This window comes from Sycon ciliatum, chromosome 13, assembly GCF_964019385.1.
Source record: "Sycon ciliatum chromosome 13, ocSycCili1.1, whole genome shotgun sequence".
Lineage (NCBI taxonomy): Eukaryota > Metazoa > Porifera > Calcarea > Leucosolenida > Sycettidae > Sycon > Sycon ciliatum.
The window spans coordinates 26,843,694-26,867,185 of NC_088655.1; the positions used below are offsets into that span (position 1 = coordinate 26,843,694).

Sequence of the window (23,492 nt, forward strand, 5' to 3'; positions counted from 1 at the left end):
CAGCTGCTGTCATGGAAAGGACTGAAGCAGCGAATGTGCAGAAGAACATTGCAGGTGTGGCACGGGGTGGACATATCGCACATGCCGTCATGAAACTACCAGTTTTAAGGATAAAACAAGGTCCAATAAAATCTCAATCCATATATAGGAATCGTAAAATAGGGCACAGGCCTTAGTAATATTGGGCAAGGAGATGAGCCTGAGATGTTAGTGTTTGAAAAAATTATCTTATTCAACTCTCGGTATCTACTAAGACCTAGCAAGGAAGATTTGGTCAAATATTTTTTGCTATTCTCATGCCACACCCATTTTGAGTTGAAAAATATGACCAAAATCCTGTATATAGGATTTAGCAAATTAAGAGATACAGTCAGCGAGCGCGACAGATGGTTACGTTGGCGGACAGTTAGTCATAACTCGTAACATTTTGTCCTTCTCCTTTTTCACCATAATTTAATTGGCTCACCATCCGAGTTCAACTTTGCATCCCTATTTTACCTACAGTAAAACCTGTAACTGAAGACTGCCGTGACTAGCGACCAGCCTGGTACTACAGACCACTTCGCCAGGCACGGACGGTCTCACTTCAAAATGATATGGTTGTGCGGTGCAAACCTCTAACTAAGGACCACCTGCCACTAAAGACCGCTTTCTCTGGCCCCAAGGGGTGGTCCTTAGTCACAGGTTTTACTGTATATTCCAATAGCCACAAACACTGACATACATCATCCCATAGGGATTGCTTCTGTGGACATGTACGAAAATTTCTGTTCACCTAGCATGGTCTTTTGCCGTATCTGTGTGTATACATGTGTGTATGTATGTTTATGTGTGTGTGTGTGTGTGTGTGTGTGTGTGTGTGTGTGTGTGTGTGTGTGTGTGTGTGTGTGTGTATGCGTGTGCACGCATGAATGCTTGCTTACACTTGCTCAACGTGACGGCGACCTAACAACAGGTACTACTACAGCGTTGAGACGTGCAATGGCCAGGCGCTAACATGCTCGCGCAGTCTACCGATTTCCGTTACCACCGCCTGCATCCCACCCATCGCGCCGACGAGTCTTCAAGCCAGCACCAGCACTGCCTACACTGTCACTCTCTCCTGGTTGCCGGTTACCGCCACAACGTACGGACGCATCACCGAGTATCGTCTGTTCCACTCCGACAGTGGACAGCGGGTAAGAGTGGTGGTTGTTATCTTGGCAATGCCCCCACACCCTCCCTCTTTTAACCTCCGAGCAACCAATGGCAACGGAACAAATTATACGTACACGCATATTCACACACACACACACACACACACACACACACACACACGCACGCACGCACGCACGTACACACACACACACACACCATGTTCTCAGTACGCCGATATTCATTCCAGTCGTGCTCTTCTTGACATGTGTATAAATGCGCCGTGCGTGTGTTTCAGGTCAGTGGCTGTTGTGATGCCAGCACCACCACCAAAACTGTAGAGGGCTTACAGCCACGGACATCCTACACATTTTCCGTCCAGGTACGTTAAAGTTCCATTTGAAAAGAGTTTAAACAAATTCACGGTTCGCGTGAGCCTTGGCTGGAGGCCTAGTTTGTCCGCATCCATAGGAATGCCACCACCCTCAGGACCAAGGCGCTGTAAATAAAATAAAAACTATTTAGCCCTGCTTTGTTCAAGTTAGTGGATTCATTAAATGCACCCACGGGTTTGTTCGTGGCGGACTGTAACGAAAATCGCTTCAATTATTAGTTACGGATACTCTCGTATAATTATGGTTCTTGTCTGGAAGAGTCCGATGTCTGATGTCGTCAAGAGTGCATAACACCCCCAGAGTGTGCAACGCCTGATCCAGCTCTGCATAGGGTCTTGGTCGAGCGCAGTCGGATCTTCTGATGTCATGCGTACACTTCACACCAGCGCAGGGCCGGTCTCGAGGCAGGGCTCCGCTGTCTTTGATCCGAGAGTACCCGCGACTCCCCGGGTTCCCCTCAGATGTGTACGGTATTATGACGCAAAGATCCGATTCCGCTCGGCCAAGACCCCATGCAGAGCTGGATCAGGCGTTGCACACTCTGGGGGGCTATGTACTGTTGATGCCGTGTACAATGGGTTCCCTGTACAAGCACATGTACAAGTACTGCAGGTTCATTGTACAGGTCTACCCCTAGATAGTACGACATCGGGTACAAGACCAACCTGATTAATGGACAATGGTCTAACTATTTCGCTCTACAATTCCCTGACACCTGAAACGCGTTCATTCGCGTCCGGATAGTGCATAACACTCCTTATAAGACAAACAATTCGAACCCTGGGGGGGGGGGGGGGGGGTGGTTGTCTACTAGGGAGGTTTAGTCCCACGTAATCCGTGGGTACTTTACGTGGGTGTACCACGTGATACTCAGTGACCCACGTACAGACGTTTTCTGATTCACGACATACCGTGTATGGAGGCTCACCCACGTTCCGCCAGAACGTGGGTGAAAATCAGAATGGAGCGCATTGTGCGAGCTGTGAGGGTGCTCAGCTGAAGAAGTTTCCGAAGCACGAAATCAAAATATTGGATGAGCTTCTTAGGCCGGGGTAGCTTCGTCTTTGACCAGGTTTTGGCCTTTAGCTTCATGCTTTTGTTTGTTCCGTGTGACTAAACACAACATTGCAACGTGGGTGCCCTTCATCCACTTTACGTGGATCACCCACGTACGCGTTTCCGTTACGTGGGAACTAAACCTCCCTATTAACGAGGGTAGACGGCCTGTAACTCTTTTTCTCAATCCTTGTCCGACAGGCGGCTACCTGTGACGGCCCGGGCGCGCTATCATCCAACGTCACCGTGGCAACCCTGGACGGTCCGCCGCCAAAGCCCACGATCCAGGACGTAAAGCTGACCTCGACAAGGCCACCCTCCGCCCTGATCACCTGGAACACAGCCGACCCAGCCACTCTACAGGGTACATTGCTGCCGTATAAGGTAGGTCGGTGAACGCGTACCTGGTGCTTCATGGTACACGAGGTTTTACATCTGGCACATGACCACACAGGACGGCCATGTTGGTTCCAACTCCACTCAACCCCTGCATCTATGGGTCACGTGATGTCGGCCATGTTGGTTCCACTGTACACATGACATGATCACTTTCTGCACAAATTTTGTCACATGACAAAACTAATGTTAGCACTACTCTATTCCGCGACGGAGCTGCGGCAAATGATAGGCTTTGGTCAAGAATGCACACTCCCGAACTGTCCAGGCCGTGGTCTCGCATTTAAATACCGGCTTGACGCAGTTGGTATGCAGTCAGTCTTGCTAATTGAGACCCACGATTGTCGAGCATGAGAAAAGTGCTATTTGTGATGAAAATGAGATAATGTTCTGATTGACAATGCCTGAATTCAGTGTCCCGTGCACTAATCCTGGCATGCTCCGCTCGTTACACACACATTGCATAGAGTCTAGTAATGCATGCAAGCAGGGGCAGCACAGCAAGGGCACAGACTGACAGCAAACAAACTGTGAGCTGCACTCTCTCTCGGAAAATACGATTTTTTCGGCAGTAAAGCAACTTGCTCTCTCTTTCTCTTTGTTTCTGTGCGTGCGTGCGTGTGTGTGTGTGTGTGTGTGTGTGTGTGTGTGTGTGTGTGTGTGTGTGTGTGTGTGTGTCTCTCTCTCTCTCTCTCTCTCTCTCTCTCTCTCTCTCTCTCATCCACACGCATGCTTGCACGTGCACCCCCCCCCCACACATAAACACCACAGGTCTGCAGAACGCCGGCATTCCCTAGCGGGCTGTGCAAAACAATGCCAAGGAGTTCCGTTCTCCAGTACGACGACAAGGAACTCTACGGCAGCAGCCCACCCCCGACAGACTGTCTCCTGTTTGACTACACGATTAGCGCTGTGACATCGTTTGGCGAGGTCAAGAGCGACTCAATATCTCTCAGTGCTCCGGGCGTTCCGCCGGGGGTTGCCTCGGTAACCGCTAGCGCTCTCTCGTCCACGCAGTTGCGCGTCACGTGGCCGGCGGTGATAATCTCCACCGGCTGTCGGATCAGTCGTTACCACGTGATGCGCGAAGTCGTGAGCCAGGGCGCCGCCAGTCAACAGTCCGTCTGCTGTACGGATGCACGAACAGAGTTCATCGACTCTGGCCTGCTCCCCGCCACGCGCTACAAGTACATGGTGAGCGCCGAAACCGACTACAACGTGTCGCGCTCAGTGCCCACGTCAGCCGAGGGGAGCACGGCCGAAGCCATGCCCGATCCGCCCAGCAACCTGCGTGTGTCGTTCATGAGCGCAATGCTGAACCTGCAATGGAACGGATCCAGCATTGTGCGCGGCGTGCTGATTGGCTACCGTGTCAGCCTGGACTCGGCGCTCTTGACAACACAGATACAGACGTCGTACAGCATTCCGCTATCCTCGCTACGAGGTGGCTGGAGCTACCTGCTCGCCGTGGCCACCGAGAACTCGGCCGGAGTCAGCATGCAGATGAATATCTCCGTGGTTACGCCAGTGAAAGCACCTCCGCCACCTCGTAGCGTGTTTGCCACGGCAACGGGTCATACGTCGATGGCCGTGACCTGGTTACGGCCCATGTATAATGGCAATGTCAGCAACTATCAAGTGCAGGTCTACCAGGATAGCGGTGAGTGTGTGTGTATGTGTGTGTGTGTGTGGGGGGGGGGGGGGGGTGCCAGCATGTGTGCGTGCGTGTGCATATGTGTGTCAGTGTGAGTGTGGTTGTGTGCGTGTAGCGAACGCATGAACCAGGAAAACAATGGGTGTGCAGGGCGAAGCCATCAATCATAGAGGACAGCATGGCAGATGACAATGGATGCGTTTGTTTCCCTTTCTCAGTATCATGTCACGGCTGTGTCTGTCCACTACAGCTCAGCTGATCACGGACACGTCTGTGCCTGGTGACCAGTATTTGTTCAACATTACCCGGCTTGTGAATGATGAGACGTACTATGCTGTCGTCACAGCCAAGTCCACGGCTGGAGACTCGACACCGGCGCAATCTTCCACGGAACGGTTGCCGGTACGTGTTCACAGTTGTGGGTTGCAACAAGAATTGGAGGGTGAAAGAAAGTGTTTTAAAGAAAAGAGTTTTCTGTTTATCGCTGAGTGCGTCAAACTCGGCGTAAAAACCCTTTTTTCCACCTCTTATGATTGTTTGAACTAGCTCTGCCTTTCGGTATTGAGCACCCTAATGGACAGCCTGGAACCTCTCTGTTTTCACACTTTATTCGGGCAAAGCAAACATAGTCGTTTCTGAAATGAGCAATATTCACTTCGTGCTCGGACCTCTCAGCGTGTGTGTGTGTGTGTGTGTGTGTGTGTGCACGTGTGTCCCATATAATGCAGTGGTACGTGCAGCGATTTCCAATCGATAGGTTGCGGGTTCGATTCCCGACGATTATGGTCACACACGTCTTTCTTCTCTTTCTCAGACTCTTCCTGACTTTTCTTTCATTCTCCTGGGTGGTTACCAACAGCCAGTGTATGCCGGAGTATGTGGTGTGGTGTGTGTGTAGAAAAAGAAAAAAGGAAAAAAAAGAAAAAAATGGAAAAATGAAAAATAGGGATTCACTGGCCAGAAAAAGTCACTTCAAACAGCTGTGTGGTGGATACCAGGCTAAAAATAGTGGCGGTCAATTCATCAGCCTTGCAAGCTGTTGAATGGTGTAATCCCAGCACAAGTTGCTATGTCTAAAACATAGCTGTTCGCTATCATCGCTCCCGCGATGGGCATGTCTGAGGTCTGAGGTGTGCACGTGTGTGTGTGCGCGTGCGTGTGTGTGTGTGTGTGTGTGTATGTGTGCGTGCGTGCATGTGTGTGTTGATGTGTGTATGTGTGTGTGTGCGCGCGCGCGCGTGTGTGTGTGTGTGTGTGTGTGTGTGTGTGTGTGTGTGTGTGTATGTGTGCGTGCGTGCATGTGTGTGTTGATGTGTGTATGTGTTTGTGTGTGTGTGTTGACTCTATGCAGTTGAGGCTTGCTGACATCGTACTTCCGAGGAGCTACAACCTCAGCGCCGTGGCCCGGACACAGTTCAGCCTGTTCGTCGCCTGGACAACCACAAACGACTCGGAAGTTAACAGGTATGTAGCTCACTATCAGCACCACGTGCACAATATCATCGTGACATCATCGCTGAAACGCTTTACTGCACGAAGTGTGTGATTTGCAGACGGAGAACAGAGTATGACATTGTCCGGAGTATAAGCCACACCCTCATCATAAAAGCCACCCTACTATCATCGTTAACTCGATCATCGGAGTATAAGCCGTGCACCCCTTTTTGGGGTGAATTTTTAGTGTTCAAAGTGCGGTGTATACTCCAGAGAATACGGTAATCATACCCCCCCCCCCCATTCCGTCTCATGCATCGCGTTTGTAGTGCAGCAGAATACGACCTCCCGGGCGGGGTTCGATTCCTACACACGGAGGGGTGCAGAGAACTCTACAGGGGGTTCCAATTTAGCCAAAACTGAATAGGTGCAGATGATACCGTAAAGTCCGCTGCAAACGCCCACTTCGCAGCAAACGCTCACCCCAGCGGGTCCATACTACTTCAAATTTTTTCGTCTTTTTCAGGTCAATATAGTTGTAGAAAGTTGGCATGAAGGTCGAATGCGTACGAGAACGACTGTAATGCCTACAAACTGCCTATGCCTATGTCACCAGGAGGCTCTGCAAAAGCGATTGTCACTATCTTGCTGCAAAGAAAACCTCGTTCGAGATATCCTTTCATGAGATAAATTAGTCGTCTTTGTAGTTCGTTCTCCATGTAGTGATGCCATAGAATCCATCTGGTTTTCGAATCATGAAATTTCTGCAGTGCCACGATGTCGCGCTTTTAGAACGGAACGGTGATTGTTCTGACGAAGCGTCAGTCAACGACCTGACCGTTCGCAATATTGCAGTTGTAAGTCGAACACTTAATTTCTTTACAGGGGGATGTCACAAAAGCTACACCTACAAAGTCACTGCTAACTTGTTGAAAACTCTGAAGTGCTTGAGAAAAACACTTGCCTTTGCGCTTTGTGTGATTTGGAAATGATGGCTTGAAACACCGTCAGAAGTGTATTTTGGTTGCTGCAATACTCTGTTCTTCGCTACTTTGTTATTGGGAAGAAACTCCCCAATGAGTTTGCGAAATAAAACAACCAACTTCATAAAATCGCTACTAGTACTAGCTAGCTCGTAGCTAGTGCTCAGCGAGATTTTGAACCAGGAAAGTGGACACAGTTTATCGTAGCAAAGCGCTCTTCGCGCTACAGTGTGAGATGCACTTTCGTACAGTAGGGGTGACAGTGCATGGGGTCAATGTGTACAGTACAGGCCAGCAGATCTTGCAATAATGGGGTGGGCGTTTGCAGCGGACTTTACGGTACACGTACCTGTACATGTACATTCATATGGTTTCCAGGTGTACATTTGCGAAATTTTGGGCGATTCTGCAGAACCCAGGAAATCGTTTTTTCAGGTCAACATTTTGACTGTAGCAATTGAAACTGCTGTAATTTCATGTGTTTTTTCCGTCATTTCTATAAGCCCAGTCTCAAATCTGTATCTGTCTCTCTGTCTGCCCGTTTGTCAATCGTGATCTGTCTTGTTGTCTGTGTGTGTGTGTGTGTGTGTGTGTGTGTGTGTGTGTGTGTGTCTCTCTCTCTCTCTCTCTCTCTCTCTCTCTCTCTCTCTCTTTCTCTCTCTCTCTCTCTCTCTCTCTCTCTCTCTCTCTCTCTCCTTCACAAACACACACGTACGGTACACAGGTACACGCTGACGCAGACAGCCGTATCGGGTGGCTCTCTTGGCACACCACTGGATGTATGTTGCTCGGCGAAGTGGAAGAGCTACGACGCCACAGGTCTTGCAGGCGATGCACAGTACCGCTTCACGCTGGGAGCTGTGCTTAGTAACGGCACCCAGGTCTTCAACCTAGGTAACGACGCCCGCTTCCCGTGTACACGCCCCGGTACCGGGTGTCAACACTCTTGTCCCATTTTCTAGCCCACCTCCGTGTAAACGCCCATGGGCGAAGAAAACAGGTCCGGTACACAGTACAGTGCATACACAGCTCCGTGCAAGTCGCTACTGTAGTATAACTTAGTGTACAGTGCACTGTGCTAACCTTATATGTAAATGTGGCAGTAAGGCATGATGGGAAAATAAGTCTGATTTCACTTATCGGAAAAAACACCCTGGGCATACACTAGTGTCCGTGCTGTCTGCATGTCTGTCTGTCTGTCTATTTATATTTCTCTCTCTCTCTCTCTATCTCTCTCTTTCTACTCTCTCTTCTCTCTCTCTCTCTCTCTCTCTCTCTCTCTCTCTCTCTCTCTCTCTCTCTCTCTCTCTCTCTCTCTCTCTCTCTCTCTCTCTCTCTCTCTCTCTCTTCCTCCCTCCCTTCTTTCAGCCACCACCGAGGAGCGTACTCTGCCCTCGTACCCGGGACAACCTGTTGGCTTGCAGTCCAGTTCAGTCACAGCCACGTCAGTCTCTCTGAGCTGGACACCGCCGACAGACGCTAACGGCGTGATCATCCGATACGAGGTGGCCGAAAGCGGCAACGTCGTGCGTCAGTCGTCGCAGGCATCCGTTGCCATTGACAACCTCGAGGCGTACCGCAACTACACGTTCCGAGTGCGTGCCGTCAACAAGGGTGTTCGCACCGGCGATTTGGCTGGTCTCTACAGCGCGCCGCTCCGTGTCGAAACCTCCGTTGCCAAGCCGACCGTGATTCCGTTCGTGCAGGCCGACAGCGTTTCCAAGACGTCGCTGTTCATCCGCTGGGCTGCGCCGGTGGCCGCTAACGGTCTGCTCAGCTCCTACCGTGTTGAGTACAGCGAGCGGCAGGAGAACGGTGCCTGTACGTTTGCCCTGGCCAGTACCGAGGCAATGGTGGTGGATGCCGCCAGCACCATCGCTGTGCCCAATAATCTCAAGGTATGTCCATATATCCCAGGGGCGTTTGACACGGTACGGTCACAACACTATTATTGTATTGACCGTACAGTGGTCCCTCTATAATCCGGCAGCATTTGTGCCACGGAAAATCTGCTGGATTAGGGAGGACGCTGGATTAACAAATCTGATTTACTGCTGCAATATGCATGAAGAGGACATTTGGCCTACTGAAAATTGTGCTGGTTTATCGAGGGTGCTGGTTATTAAAGTGCAGGATTAGAGAGGGACGACTGTACCACTCTTTGCGCCAGGCCCTCCCTTGATCAATCAAGAGCACTGTGCACTGGGCTCTTGTTTTCGAAAATGTTCGGCTCAGCCACTCCTCCCCCACAAGTAAAACGAGAGAGCTTGGAAGCTCCGGGCCCTACGCTATGCTTTATTCTTTAGCTCATCGTGCATGTTGTGAGAACTGATGGACATGTTTCCTGGGACGGCGCTGACTCTGCCGGTCACGGGCGTTTGGAGTCGACGGGATCTCTCTCTCTCGACGTTTCCTGTGACCGGCGCTGACTCGCCCGTTCACGTCTACTTTGGAGACGACGGGATCTCTCTTCCAAATTATGTTTTTGCTGACGCATGCTATCACCTATTCGGCAACTAACGTTCATTCTAATTTCATTTCCTCCTCGTCTCCCTATTTCTTTCCTGAAAGTCTCCCTATACATCAGGGAGTCGTACTGTATTGACAGCTACCCTAACGGGTCACGTCGCCCTCCACCCAAGCATGGCTATGATGAGGGACAGTGGCAACAGAAACAAAAAACAGCAAGCAGAGAGAGATAGCAAGAGAAAGACAGCGATAGTAGTACATCTGGTGTGCGGCGTATAGAAAAGAGAGATGACAAGAGATGCGCACAAAAATGGAAACAATAAGTATTTTTGCAGTTCCGAAACAATCAACCAGGTGATGGAGTGTGGGCACCCGAAGTCCCACCTGGACTCCACTGGAAGAACATCCCACGCAGGGATATCAGCGATAGGCCAAGCGTTGAAAAACAGCCATGAGGACACATCGTCTAGAAGTCCACCGCGCTCGAACTGAAATCGCAGGTTCAAACAATTTCCCACGCGTCGTCAGGCAACGTAACTCTTCTCCCTGCATCACCATCTATCTCCAGCAACCATCTCCACTCACAGCCCATGCCTCTGCCACCACTGTACTCCTTCGAGCTTTGCAGTTTGAAACCATTCGGGGGTCAGCTACACCACCGCGAATGGAGAGACGAGGATGACAACGGTCGTGACTGAAAAGACACTGCCTTGGCGACCGCGTCGCGGAACCCTCGCCCAACAAATTCAGAAACACGCCAGGGGCGACTCTGGTGGACCCAGAGCCACCCCCTTGGCAAGACTAGTAAGAGGAACAACTGAAAACCCAGATAAAACGGAGCTACAAAAAGTGCAACCGTCCCCTTCAAGCACAGTTGCAACACACAGGGAGTCGTATACATGTACATGATACGACCAATATTGTGGCCAGCTGGATGTGGCCAGCCGTGTTTGATGGTGCGGTACGGTACGGGACAGATACGGGAGCCAGCGAATGGCCAGCTGTGTTTGACGGTGCGATACGGTACGTGACAGATACGGGATAGCGCCAGGCGTGACACAAACAAACAAACAAACAAACAAACGCTAAACTATAGCTGTGTGGACCCTGGCTAGCGCCAGACGTTACTGAAGTAACGTCTTCTGCATAGCTACGGGAACGAGAGAGCTTGGAAGCTCAGGGCCCTACGCTATGCTTTTTTGCCTTGATGACCTAGACAAAAAAAAGCATAGGGATGTTATAAATTCTTTAAAAAATTCCTTTTTTTTAAGACATAACCTGGGATTCGAACCCGCACTATCGCGCCCTGCATGCATCCCCCGATACACTTCGCATACATACTAATTCTTCCAAGTTGCTTCACATTATGATCTTGCATTTGAAAGCCCTATTTGAATATGCATTGTGGCCAGCCGTCTTTGATGGTACGGTACGGTAGGGATAGGTACGAGACAGGTACGATCGAGGGTAATACGACACCGTCTCCCGTACCGTACCATCAAACACAGCTGGCCACATACAGCTGCCCGCAATATTCAAATAGGGCTTTCAAACGCAAGATCATAACGTGAAGCAACTTGGAAGAATGGGTATGAATGCGAAGTGTATGGGGGAATGCATGTAGGGCGATAGTGCGGGTTCGAATCCCAGGATATGCCTGAAAAAATAGGAGAATTGAAAAATTTATAACATCCCTATGATTTTTTTGCCGTCAGATACGGGATAGCGCCATGCGTGACACAAACAAACACACAAACAAATACCAAATTAAAGCTGTGTGGACCCTGGCTAGCGCCAGACGTTACTGAAGTAACGTCTTCTGCATAGCTACGGGAATAAATTGTACTTGAGGTGGGTGACCGTACCACACGACAAAATACCTTCCGAATCCACTGATGTTCTCTATGACTTAATTAAACTGTGCAGAATTAAACTCGGATACTCAGCCTGTTAGAAACTCAGAAAGAAGAAGATGTGTCGGAGCAAAGACCGGAAAACCCATGTGTTGCATCCACATGGAAGCTATCCTAAAAACATCAGGAAATTGAGAACACCACTCTGCGATCCCTTCGAGCTACAAATCCACACGCTTCAATCTCCAGAAAGCGGACACTTTTTTGAAATGAGACCAGCTTGGGCTAGTTGCGTTGGTTTCTGAAAATTCATACATGTCTGTACATCCAACTGATGATGTTTATGCGTGTTTGTTCATTTGCGTCTGTCCATACATGTCTGTTCATCTGGGCTGGTCTGTGTGTCATTCTGTGTGTCATTCTGTCTAAATTTCTGTCTCTCTGCCTGACCATCTGCCTGCGGTTGTTCATCCGCCTGTGTTTGTCCATCTGCGTCTGTCCATACGGGCCTGCTCATCTGTGCCCTTCTGTCTGTCTAACTTGTCTGTCTTCCTGCCCATCCGTCTGTGTTTGTCTGTCTGTCCACTTGCATGGTCGCTTGACCCCGCGTCTGCAGATTGCGCAGGAGTACTGCACTCGCGTGCGCAGCCGCAACAGCCAGTTCGACTCCGACTGGAGCAGTGTGGTCACCGCGGCAACGCGTAGCGACGACATCGTCTGCCCGGTGGTACAGACGGCCCCGCCGGTGGAGTGCCCCACGACGGACGGTCGGACCGTCGACATTGGCGGCAACCAGGGCAGCCTGACGCCCACATCGTCCTCGTCCACCGCCCTAGTAACCGTCATAATCCTGGCCATCATCGGTGCCGTGCTCGTGGCTATCCTGTCCGGCATCCTGTACCTGCAGCGGTCTCCGCTCAGCAAGAAAGCGCCGGGGGCATCGCTGGCCGTCGTTAAGCCGCGGGAGAATGGCGGTGACAGCTTCCTGGGCCCGAGCAGCATGCCGACCGTAGGTAGCCAGAAGACACCGCTGGGATACGCGCCGTCAGCAAGCACCCTGGCGTCACTAGCCGGTCCAACGGCGTCGTTGCCTAGGGAACCGCCGATCCTGGAGATGCAGCCGATGCTGGCGGCGGCCGACAAAGACGTGGACGCGGACGAGGACTACGAAGCCATGCCCGTGGATGTACGTCACGTCGATCCCAACGTCCTCAGCATGGTGCAGAACCCCGGCGAGGCAACCGCCCCGGACCCGTTCACATCAAGCGGCCTGGAATCGAAAGAAGCTGTGGCGGACGACTACCTCGAACCCAGTCAAATGCCCGCCATTGGCAAAGGTGCCCCCAACGACGGTGGCAATGCATCCCGCGAGGATGGTCCCACCGCTGAGAACGCTGCGGAGACGACTAGCACCGGCAATGACAACGTCGTTGGTAGCGCGGCCAGTGGTGATGGTGATGGTGCGGATCAGACAAATGACGGCGGCGGTGACTACATGAACACCGTGCTGCACGCTGCCGTCGACAGCAGCGCCCCTGCGGCCACCGCCAGCGCGTCCAGCCTCACTGCCGGCGGGTTGGAGCGCGAGCGCGTGGACAGCGTGCTGTACACGAAGCCGAAGCGCGACCGCCAGGTATCCGTCAACAGCGAAATGTCGGACGAAGCACGCCTCTTCCGACCCTCAAGTCAGGACGTCTAATTGAGCCACCAACATGTCACATGACACGCTGTGAACGTGAATTTGACTTATCAACTATTTTGGCGCCAAATCTGTTTTGTTTCCCTGTAACCCCGGCAACAGAGATGGCCAGATTTTTTCTAAGGCAAGTGCTTCATGGATTTGTTCAGAGCCTCCGGTACACAATGGCGCACCGCGTCTATTTAGCATGGCTGGTTTCCATGGCAATAGACGTGTGAGCGGCGTGCCGCGTGCAGCTGGAGGAAATTGAGTTTTCCCGTTTTACTACTTGTCCGTAAACTGATATTGGTGCACTGTCTCTCCGTCTCCCTCTGGCTCTGTCTTCTATCTAGCCACCCACATATCTATCTATCTATTGCACTCATGCTTATGCGCCTGTGCGTGGCTAACGAATGTCAGTATACTATTTCTTTAGTGCCTTCCTGTTGTGTTGACGTGAGCACATCGACGCGTTCGTATCATATTACTGGAGTGAAGGCGCTGGCTTGAGAACACTGAATCCTCGTTAGGCGTGTGCACTGATGATTTGGGCTGTGCCCGAGATTTCAACCAGCGACCTTTTTTTGGGTTTTGTTTTGATTTCTCCTTAAACATCGGACAGGCCATTTTTTTATATTTTCGGAATACTTCGTTATTTTCATGAGAGTGTGTACTGTGCATGCATACAAGTTTGGGCTGGTCAGATATTTCAGCTAGTATTAAAGCATGATGACCTCGGCTTAAGATATAGTTTCGCACCGCTGGCAGACTAGTCTCTGTTCTATTTTCGCATCTTTTTCTGCCATTTTGTCACAAATTGATTAGAAGTACCGTATAAATATAAATTTTCGTGCCCCCTAACGAATATTTCGAAAGTTGGCCGGTGTTCTCACTGTGCTATGAGATGCTGTAATAAATAAATAATAATAAATAAGTTAATTCCAAACGAAAATTGCACTAAGGCCATGGTAAACATTATCTTTGATTCTCAAGTACGCGCGCACCGATTTTTGGCGGCGCGCCGACGATTTTTGTGGGTCAGAGACCCCGTTTTGAAGGTCCCTTTAGCAGTCGTCTTAGACGGGTTTAACTGCATCCATTAGTACTCACAAATCAGCTACTGTTCCATGTAGGGAGTCTGACTCTCTGGTACCAAGTGGTGTCCTTATCCAGGGACATTTGACTGGAAATACCAATCCTTGGTCCTGGTTTCTGTGGTCTTTTAGGACAGGTGGTCGCCTTATCCAAGTGGTCGCCTTTGACAGGTTCGACAGTAGTATCATTTTTTTATTTCAATGGCCACCCACATTATTATATTGCTGCATCTGCCGCTAGTATGTTCTGGCCGCTAGGATGCTCCGGGTGTTAGCGGCCGTCGTGACTTAACTTCAGTTTCTTTGGTTGTATCCTTTCGTTCCGTATTTTTTCCCACATGATAGGAACGAGAAAATCGATTCTGGGTTTCAATAATATTATTGTTATAAAATACACATACACATACATGTCGAACAAGTAACGTAGTTGCGTGATGTCCGCGGCCTTCATCCGATTCATAGCTATAACAAAGGGACCTCGTGTATATGTATAATATAACCTAACCAGTTGATTATAATTATGGGAAATATAAACCTGTATACAAACCGAGGCGAAGCCGAGGTTTGTATATTGGTTTATATTTCCCATATAATCAACTGAGTAGGTTATATTATGCTTATACTGAGCTGATATACAAACTCCCCTCTCCCCCACAAGGGTAGAGATTGGCACAACCATGGCTCGACGAGTTTTCCTTTCACCAACCTGTAGCTGTGCGGATCAAGTACAAGACTACCACTGACTCTGTGCAGTACATGCAGTGCAGTACCATCACACACTCTTTGTGACTTCAGTTCAGTACTGAAGTACTAGTTACATCGGAAGTAACAGCTATGCGCCAAGTAAGTAGTTAGTTTGAAGCTCACAGTGCTAGTGACCGTTCGTTGGGTCTTCAGCCGCACATGTCGAGTGCTGCGTTTGACAGACGGAGTGCTGAAACAGCGACAGAAGGACAGCCTCGAACGTCAGGTGCAGCACAAGGCACATGTTACAAAGGACGACGTTGTATTCTTCATCGTTGACGGGAAAGAGATCCTGAAGTTGGGACCGTCGTGCATGTCGAAAAACCATCAAGGCGGACTGCAGGTCACTAGTATAATCCGAAAAAAAGGAGTTTATATACCAGTTTATCACTCTCTTATTATTGACCCCCACAGAAACTTGTGATCTCTAAGGGCGCGGTCACACATGCACTGGGATAGACCGATCCCCTTATTATTGTCTGGGTTCGAGCAAGGGGGCAACTCCGCAGTCGCGTGGGATCCTGCTGCACACACGCGACCAACCTCACCTCGGCTTTGCGTGACTTCTCGCATGCGAAGTGCAGAGCACGCGAAATCTACACGCAGTGCAAGCCTGTCTACAAAAAATGCCACAAGGACTTTTGATTTGAGCTGTTTTGTTTTTGTTTAGACGTCTTCCTTTTTACGACTTCAGGATGCCTTCTCAGGATCATTGCTGCGTTCCTCACTGTCAGAACAGGAGGACGAAGCAAGCAAGTCATTTCACTCCTTTCGTCGTGTGGAGCCACAGCGGCCTGGAGCAAGCGGATCCAGGCTATTCCCCGTGAGGAAGGACGTAGTTTTAGGGTCACTCTGAATATTTGAGATGCAGCGATCATTTCGATCCCGAAGTCGAAATCGTTTTGCCCAGCTCTACAAGGGCAGGACTGTGAGTCCAGGAAAACAAACAGCTGTCCTACGGTACCAGGTTTGCTTTTCGCAAGAGAGTGGAGTCTGGACGCTCTGCTCCCTATGCTCGCAAAACAGTATTTGCTGAGCCTAGTGCAGTTCGGTCATGGAAGTGCAGCGTCTGCATCACGAGCTCCCCATGCTCGCAAACCAGTATTTTGCTGAGAGGCAACGGCATTTTGAGTTGGAAAGGAACCTGGCTTAGTGCAGTTTGGTCCTGTAATGGAAGTGCAACATCTGCATCAGGAGTTGGCAGCAAGTAGAGCTCGTGTACAGAGTCTCGTGGAGCAGTTGGACGATGGGGTGAAGAAAGCCGAAAAACAGCTTACGTACAATAACATAAAGAAAGACTCTGAGCCGCGCCAGTTTCTGACTGGTTTGCCTTCAGGTGTTTGGACCGCTCTGTGAGACTTCTTTGAGCCTAGCCGAGAAAATGTACTGCGCCGAGCCAGATCTGCGAAGACGGAAGCTGAGTGAGGGACGGCGGATACAGTTGGAGGTGGCCGTAAATCGCCAATGAGCATGTAATGGAGGATCAGCTGCTATTGGCATTGATGTGTCTAAGCCTGGGCCGAACGGGACAGAAGCTGTCATGCATGGCACAAGTTAATCATCCGTTTCACGGTATATACTATATAGCTAGCTGAGCTGGAAAGACGTCTTGTTCCTCCGTTTGGGCATGATCCCCATTTGGGCGAGCTGGCGAGATGTTCAGTCATCAATGCCATGTACCGCAAGACATTCTGCATTGTGGATGAAACAGTTCTATTTTGCCATGCACTTAGGGTTCTCGCACCGGCACAAAAGGACCCAACAGATCCTTGCGCTCTTATTTTCTCCCATGGTAACATTGCTGATCACAACACCCGGTAGCCAGTCGCAGATGCAACCAAATCAACCAGGTTCTCTTACTCTTTTTTTCCAATACTGAAACCAAAGGTATACCAATATTTGCATCGAATGCAGTGATGATTTCAATACTGTCCACTAGTACAACGCATTACCAGACTGGCATATAAGGCCAAGTAAAAAAAAAAAGCTAGATGATCGTCCCCGTCCGCCCCAGTTTTTGTCAGCGCCCCAAGAAATATTTTATTTTTTAAATCGTGAGTTTTTGCCGAAATCGTTGGTTTTTTTACCGATCGCGGATGCAGGAAACATGTGCAATACTTTCTTTACTATATGGACCACATACTACTAGTATATCACAACGTCAGTATCGATCTGCTGAAGAAAGAAAAAGAAAAAAAGAAAAAAAAAGAAAAAAAGAGAAAAAAAACCTTGATGTTGTTGTGTACACTGTGTGCATGAGAGGGTAAAAAGTAAAAAAATAAAAATAAAATCCTCCCGCCCTCCCCGATTTTTCCAAAAAAAAGGACGATCATCTAGTAATTTTTTTTACTCGGCCTAATCATGATAATATTATCCATTTCGCAATCACTGTCATTGCTTTCTTAGATCTTCAATCATCAATATCGGACCATAAACCGTCTATCATCTTCTATTATATCATCATTAGTATCCTGCTACTATCCTCCTCTAACGATGAGCTCGAAAAAAAGAAACAGCGGTCTAGAGGCGTAAACAATATCTGTCAACGGAAGTGTCCTTGCTGTGCTGGTGTGTTTATGCTTCGTGCATTAGTTCGGCCAAGAGCGCATGGTGGTGGCGGGTTGAGGATGTTAAATATACTAGAAAATAGTTCACTCTGAACGTGCAGGGGGTATATTCATAGGTTCGAAAGAACCGCACACACACTTTGCTGCAGACAGCGGCAAGCTTTGGCCCTCGTGCTTCGAAGAGGGAGCAATCCACTGCGCTACGCTTGCGATTAACAGCAAGCTTCGACTTTTCAAAGGTACGACTCATCATTGGCTCTGGGGTAATGTTCCTGGAACAAATGCCCCATAGCCAACTGAGGGCCAGGGAGCACGCAATCTGCCTTCCTGGGCGAGAAGTGTTCCAGCACAAGAAGCAGCACGAATACATGCTGACAAAGACCACCATCACCACCAGCCGGCACACAGCACACTGTTCTTCAAACACCATCCACCCCGTCCATGTGTTTGCACTGTCCTCCTCTAGCTCTTCACGCTCAACAAATAACACGCACTGCTCATCGTTTTTTGTTATGCTTCCTCTGGGTTGGCTAGCCCTTCGACTTGACAAAACAGCGATCACCACTGCACTGCTATCGTCACCTCATAGCAGTCGCTTCCACCAGTGGCTTTTCCTGTCTTTGCAAGGTGTCCAAGGATGGCTGCTGTTGTCACTACAGGCAAATCAGAAGTACTTTAGTGGCTGATGTCCAACCAGATCGTTGGAAAATCGATTTTTCCACTTCAGGGCTGCTGATCGCGACTTGGTGACTTGGCAGCACCACGGTTACCTTCATAGAAGATGGCTCTGGAGAGGAAAAGACAGACCAGAAAAAGGTTACTATTATCTTCAGCACCGATCACAAGGAGAAAGAAATATGGTCTGCTGTAGCCTAGGCACAAAATAAATCTCACAACACGATTCGCGATTCGAATATTTCAACAAAAAAACTCACCTCTGGAGTAACTCCTGTTTGTGGCCCGAGATCGTTCCCTCCCGCGCCTTGAAAAAATCCTGCAGCGGCATCACAGTCCAAGTCTCTCTCGGAGACTCTGCTCCTACCAGCAGGAGGTTTAGCACCGCTCGAAGCCATCGCAAACTACTTGAACTAAGCAGAAGACATTCCAAAACAAACCTGAAACACACTGTCAAAGATGCTGTCACGTTCAAAAACTAGCTCGATCGCGAGTGAGGTTGCCCCCGTGCTCGAACCCAGTATAATAAGGGGATCGGTCTATTCGCTTCGGCGACGAGGTTCGGCGTCAGCGAGCCTGGTGTCGCTCCAGCGAAACCACGTGTGTACTATGGTCACACATACAGACAGGGCACAACTCCTACTTTGGCGGAAAATGAGACTGTGGTGCATACGGTACGGAGAATGGACGAGGTCAATGACTATCTTGCACGCATTTCTGTTGCATGGACATCATACGCATACAAATTTCTCGTAGCAAGTCCATTATACAGCAGACCGTGGTGTTTTCCGCTGAAGCGAATCCGCAGAAGCGACAGTCTCGCTTCGAAAATTTTGGAGGAAGCGGATTGGAGTTTCCGCTGAAGCGGAAGTTCCGCTTTTCGCCGTTGCCATGCCATTTTTCGCTCCTGCGACCTCGCTTCAGCGTATACGCTACTTTCGAGTGCATGTGTGACCGGGCCCTAGCTAGTAAGGGCCCGGTCACACATGCACTCGAAAGTGGCGTATACGCTGAAGCGAGGTCGCAGAAGCGAAAAATGGCATGGCAACGGCGAAAAGCGGAACTTCCGCTTCAGCGGAAACTCCAATCCGCTTCCTCCAAAATTTTCGAAGCGAGACTGTCGCTTCTGCGGATTCGCTTCAGCGGAAAACACCACGGTCTGCTGTATATGGACTTGCTACGAGAAATTTGTATGCGTATGATTTCCATGCAACAAAAATGCGTGCAAGATATTCATTGACCTCGTCTATTCTCCGTACCGTATGTACCACAGTCCACTTTACTCTCATTTTCCGCCAAAGTAGGAGTTGTGCCCTGTTTGCATGTGTGACCATACACACGTGGTTTCGCTGGAGCGACACCAGGTTCGCTGCCGCCGAACCTCGTCGCCGAAGCGAAACCCCAATGCATGTGTGACCGGGCCCTAAGGGCCCGGTCACACATGCACTGGGATTCGCTTCGGCGACGAGGTTCGGCGGCAGCGAGCCTGGTGTCGCTCCAGCGAAACCACGTGTGTGTGGTCACACATACAAACAGGGCACAACTCCTACTTTGCAATTTGGCGGAAAATGAGACTGTGGTGCATACGGTACGGAGAATAGACGAGGTCAATGACTATCTCGCACGCATTTCTGTTGCATGGACATCATACGCATACATGTACAAATTTCTCGTAGCAAGTCCATATACAGCAGACCGTGGTGTTTTCCGCTGAAGCGAATCCGCAGAAGCGACAGTCTCGCTTCAAAAATTTTGGAGGAAGCGGATTGGAGTTTCCGCTGAAGCGGAAGTTCCGCTTTTCGCCGTTGCCATGCCATTTTTCGCTCCTGCGACCTCGCTTCAGCGTATACGCTACTTTCGAGTGCATGTGTGACCGGGCCCTAGCTAGTAAGGGCCCGGTCACACATGCACTCGAAAGTGGCGTATACGCTGAAGCGAGGTCGCAGAAGCGAAAAATGGCATGGCAACGGCGAAAAGCGGAACTTCCGCTTCAGCGGAAACTCCAATCCGCTTCCTCCAAAATTTTCGAAGCGAGACTGTCGCTTCTGCGGATTCGCTTCAGCGGAAAACACCACGGTCTGCTGTATATGGACTTGCTACGAGAAATTTGTATGCGTATGATTTCCATGCAACAAAAATGCGTGCAAGATATTCATTGACCTCGTCTATTCTCCGTACCGTATGTACCACAGTCCACTTTACTCTCATTTTCCGCCAAAGTAGGAGTTGTGCCCTGTTTGCATGTGTGACCATACACACGTGGTTTCGCTGGAGCGACACCAGGTTCGCTGCCGCCGAACCTCGTCGCCGAAGCGAAACCCCAATGCATGTGTGACCGGGCCCTAAGGGCCCGGTCACACATGCACTGGGATTCGCTTCGGCGACGAGGTTCGGCGGCAGCGAGCCTGGTGTCGCTCCAGCGAAACCACGTGTGTGTGGTCACACATACAAACAGGGCACAACTCCTACTTTGCAATTTGGCGGAAAATGAGACTGTGGTGCATACGGTACGGAGAATAGACGAGGTCAATGACTATCTCGCACGCATTTCTGTTGCATGGACATCATACGCATACATGTACAAATTTCTCGTAGCAAGTCCATATACAGCAGACCGTGGTGTTTTCCGCTGAAGCGAATCCGCAGAAGCGACAGTCTCGCTTCAAAAATTTTGGAGGAAGCGGATTGGAGTTTCCGCTGAAGCGGAAGTTCCGCTTTTCGCCGTTGCCATGCCATTTTTCGCTCCTGCGACCTCGCTTCAGCGTATACGCTACTTTCGAGTGCATGTGTGACTAGGGCCTGGTCAGACTGCGGCAAATTTTGGTTGCCTGACGAAAACAGAACAGCGTCCAGAATTTGAATCGCGATCACACTACACATGTGGGGAGAGTGAAAATTCAAACTTCATTTCGAGCGTCAAGTGGTAATCTCCACGAACGACGTCAAATTCCTTCACCTTGGGGATCGCCAACACCTTCAGTGCAATCCTTGCAACCATCCTTATGAGTTTTGTTGTTGTCCGTGGCCAATTAGCTCTTCGATATCGAGATGAAAAAATCAGTGATTATCAGCGTCAATGGCGTATCAGCGTCAAATCCTGTTTGGAGCGGAAAAGCGTGCTCCGTTCTTGCTTTTTTTTTGGAGCGTCAACTCTCGCTTTTGCCGCTCTGGCGGCAAGTTACTATGGAGATTCGGATTATAATCCTAGGATTATTTCGATTTTGCCGCAGTCTGACCAGGCCCTAAATTAGCGGTCAAATATCAGCATATATTGACCGCTTATATTGACCACTTATTATTGACCACTTTATAGCCCAAGGACTTAGAACTTTTTCCTCAACTTAGAAATTTTTTATTTATTTTTTTTTTAGTCATGATACAGATAGTACTTAGAAAAAAATCAGAACTGAAAGAAGAAAAATCTGAAGCCAAATGCTGGGATTTGAACCCAAACTTTCAGATTCTCAGTCAAAGAACTTGGGGAACATACTACAAGAGACAACTGAAAACTTCGGTTTACACAGAAGTAATGTCCAATGTAAACGGCATATGTACATACTATTATACTATTACAATAGCATTCCTTTCTTCCTATAGCAAAGCAAAAACAGTTTTAGGTATGCTATGTCGTGATAAATCTATTATTGCCCTCATAATCGGTCAATATATGAAATATAGACCTCGTAAAAGACCTCGGGGGACCTCGGTCTTTTACTCGTTCTATATTTCATATATTAGGGAGGTTTAGTTCCCACGTAACGGAAACGCGTACGTGGGTGATCCACGTAAAGTGGACGAAGGGCACCCACGTTGCAATGTTGTGTTTAGTCACACGGAACAAACAAAAGCATGAAGCGAAAGGCCAAAACCTGGTCAAAGACGAAGCTACCCCGGCCTAAGAAGCTCATCCAATATTTTGATTTCGTGCTTCGGAAACTTATTCAGCTGAGCACCCTCACAGCTCGCACAATGCGCTCCATTCTGATTTTCACCCACGTTCTGGCGGAACGTGGGTGAGCCTCCATACACGGTATGTCGTGAATCAGAAAACGTCTGTACGTGGGTCACTGAGTATCACGTGGTGCACCCACGTAAAGTACCCACGTATTACGTGGGACTAAACCTCCCTATTGACCTCTTTAATCGTGCAATAATAGATACTTATACACCAGTTTATATGTATAGATTATAGACCGGTTAGGAGGTCTATACAGGATATATAGACCGAGTAAAAGACCGAGGTCCCCCGAGGTCTTTTACGAGGTCTATATATCCTGTATAGACCAACTATGAGGTCTATAATCTATTTATCGTGTTCTCCACGCAATAGTTTCTCTTCATATACGACATATCCTTGTAATTCTAGTATTATACTATAGCCTATACCGCATTGTACTGCATTGAAAGTCAAGATCATTGTTTAAACTAGGATCAGCATCGGTAGCACAGTGGCTGGGTGGTAAGGAAGAGTGACTGAGATTCACAAGGTTGTGGGTTCAAATCCCATCTTGTGTATTTCTGCTTTCTTCAAAAATTTCTTTTTCTAAGTTGGAGAGAAAATTTCTAAGTCCAAGAAGTTCTAAGGAGTCAAATATAAGTAGTCAAATATATCATATATCATGTATTTGACAAATACGCGATATATTTGACCGCTTAGGTATCAGGGAAATTAGTGGGGTCAAATACTAAGAAGGCGATAAACCAGTTTATATACCAGTTTATATTCTCGTCATCGAAGTACCTGTTAAATGCAAAATACAAGTCTGGAGTGGTGTGTGGGGAGAGATGGGAGTTTGTATACAAGCTCAGTATAACGAGATATATACACCCCTACATGGTTACTTCCCCTTGTCTAACCCCCCAAGACGAAAATTAATGATAGTAGCCGACTGGCCGAAATTGTGTATATATCTCTATATACACTCGTTTCCTTATAGGGTACCTCACTTCAAACTCTCCAACTACGGTCTCTTCGCTGCATACGTTCACTTCACTTCCAAAAAAACCAAATAGTATTAGATATAAATGGAATGCACCAAATTTTCGGGCCTGGCCCATCTTCAGGGTGAAAAAAAACCCCATTCAACCCATTCAACTCGGTTCCTTGTTATAATTACTTGAAGTATTATTATTAGGTATTAGTCATACCTAGTATCTGTGCTGCGAAGACAGTGCCACTTCCCGCAGGGCACTGACCTGTCAACGGCCAGTTCTCGTCTGTCAAGATCGAGAATATTAATTTTTCATATGTGGCACTGGCAGGTCACGGTTCGAAGCTCTGTACATTACTCAATCCAATCACACACAGTATTCAAGTCTGTCAGGCTTTCCGGGAAGGGCTTTCCCGACATTGCGTTTAG

At 48.9% G+C, this 23,492-nt stretch overlaps 1 protein-coding gene and 1 long non-coding RNA gene across 2 annotated transcripts in view; one reads left to right on the forward strand and one right to left on the reverse strand.

The window, feature by feature from the left end:
* Positions 1-14,030, forward strand: part of LOC135829900 (uncharacterized) — a 79,998-nt gene extending 65,968 nt beyond the window's left edge. Inside the window, exons 24-32 of the mRNA XM_065342281.1 lie at positions 956-1,178; positions 1,433-1,516; positions 2,787-2,969; positions 3,753-4,641; positions 4,886-5,037; positions 5,987-6,099; positions 7,777-7,946; positions 8,421-8,950; positions 11,991-14,030. Of these exons, the coding sequence (XP_065198353.1) occupies positions 956-1,178; positions 1,433-1,516; positions 2,787-2,969; positions 3,753-4,641; positions 4,886-5,037; positions 5,987-6,099; positions 7,777-7,946; positions 8,421-8,950; positions 11,991-13,073 (3,427 nt within the window). The 3' untranslated portion in view covers positions 13,074-14,030. The remainder of the gene's footprint in view (positions 1-955; positions 1,179-1,432; positions 1,517-2,786; positions 2,970-3,752; positions 4,642-4,885; positions 5,038-5,986; positions 6,100-7,776; positions 7,947-8,420; positions 8,951-11,990) is intronic.
* A 3,633-nt stretch (positions 14,031-17,663) lies between these two features.
* On the reverse strand, positions 17,664-18,661 carry LOC135829489 (uncharacterized). Its single transcript, XR_010555837.1, has 2 exons — positions 18,393-18,661; positions 17,664-18,244 (listed from the first exon to the last, which is right to left on the reverse strand). It is a non-coding gene; the product is annotated as an uncharacterized LOC135829489 (long non-coding RNA).
* Between the last annotated feature and the right edge of the window lie 4,831 nt (positions 18,662-23,492).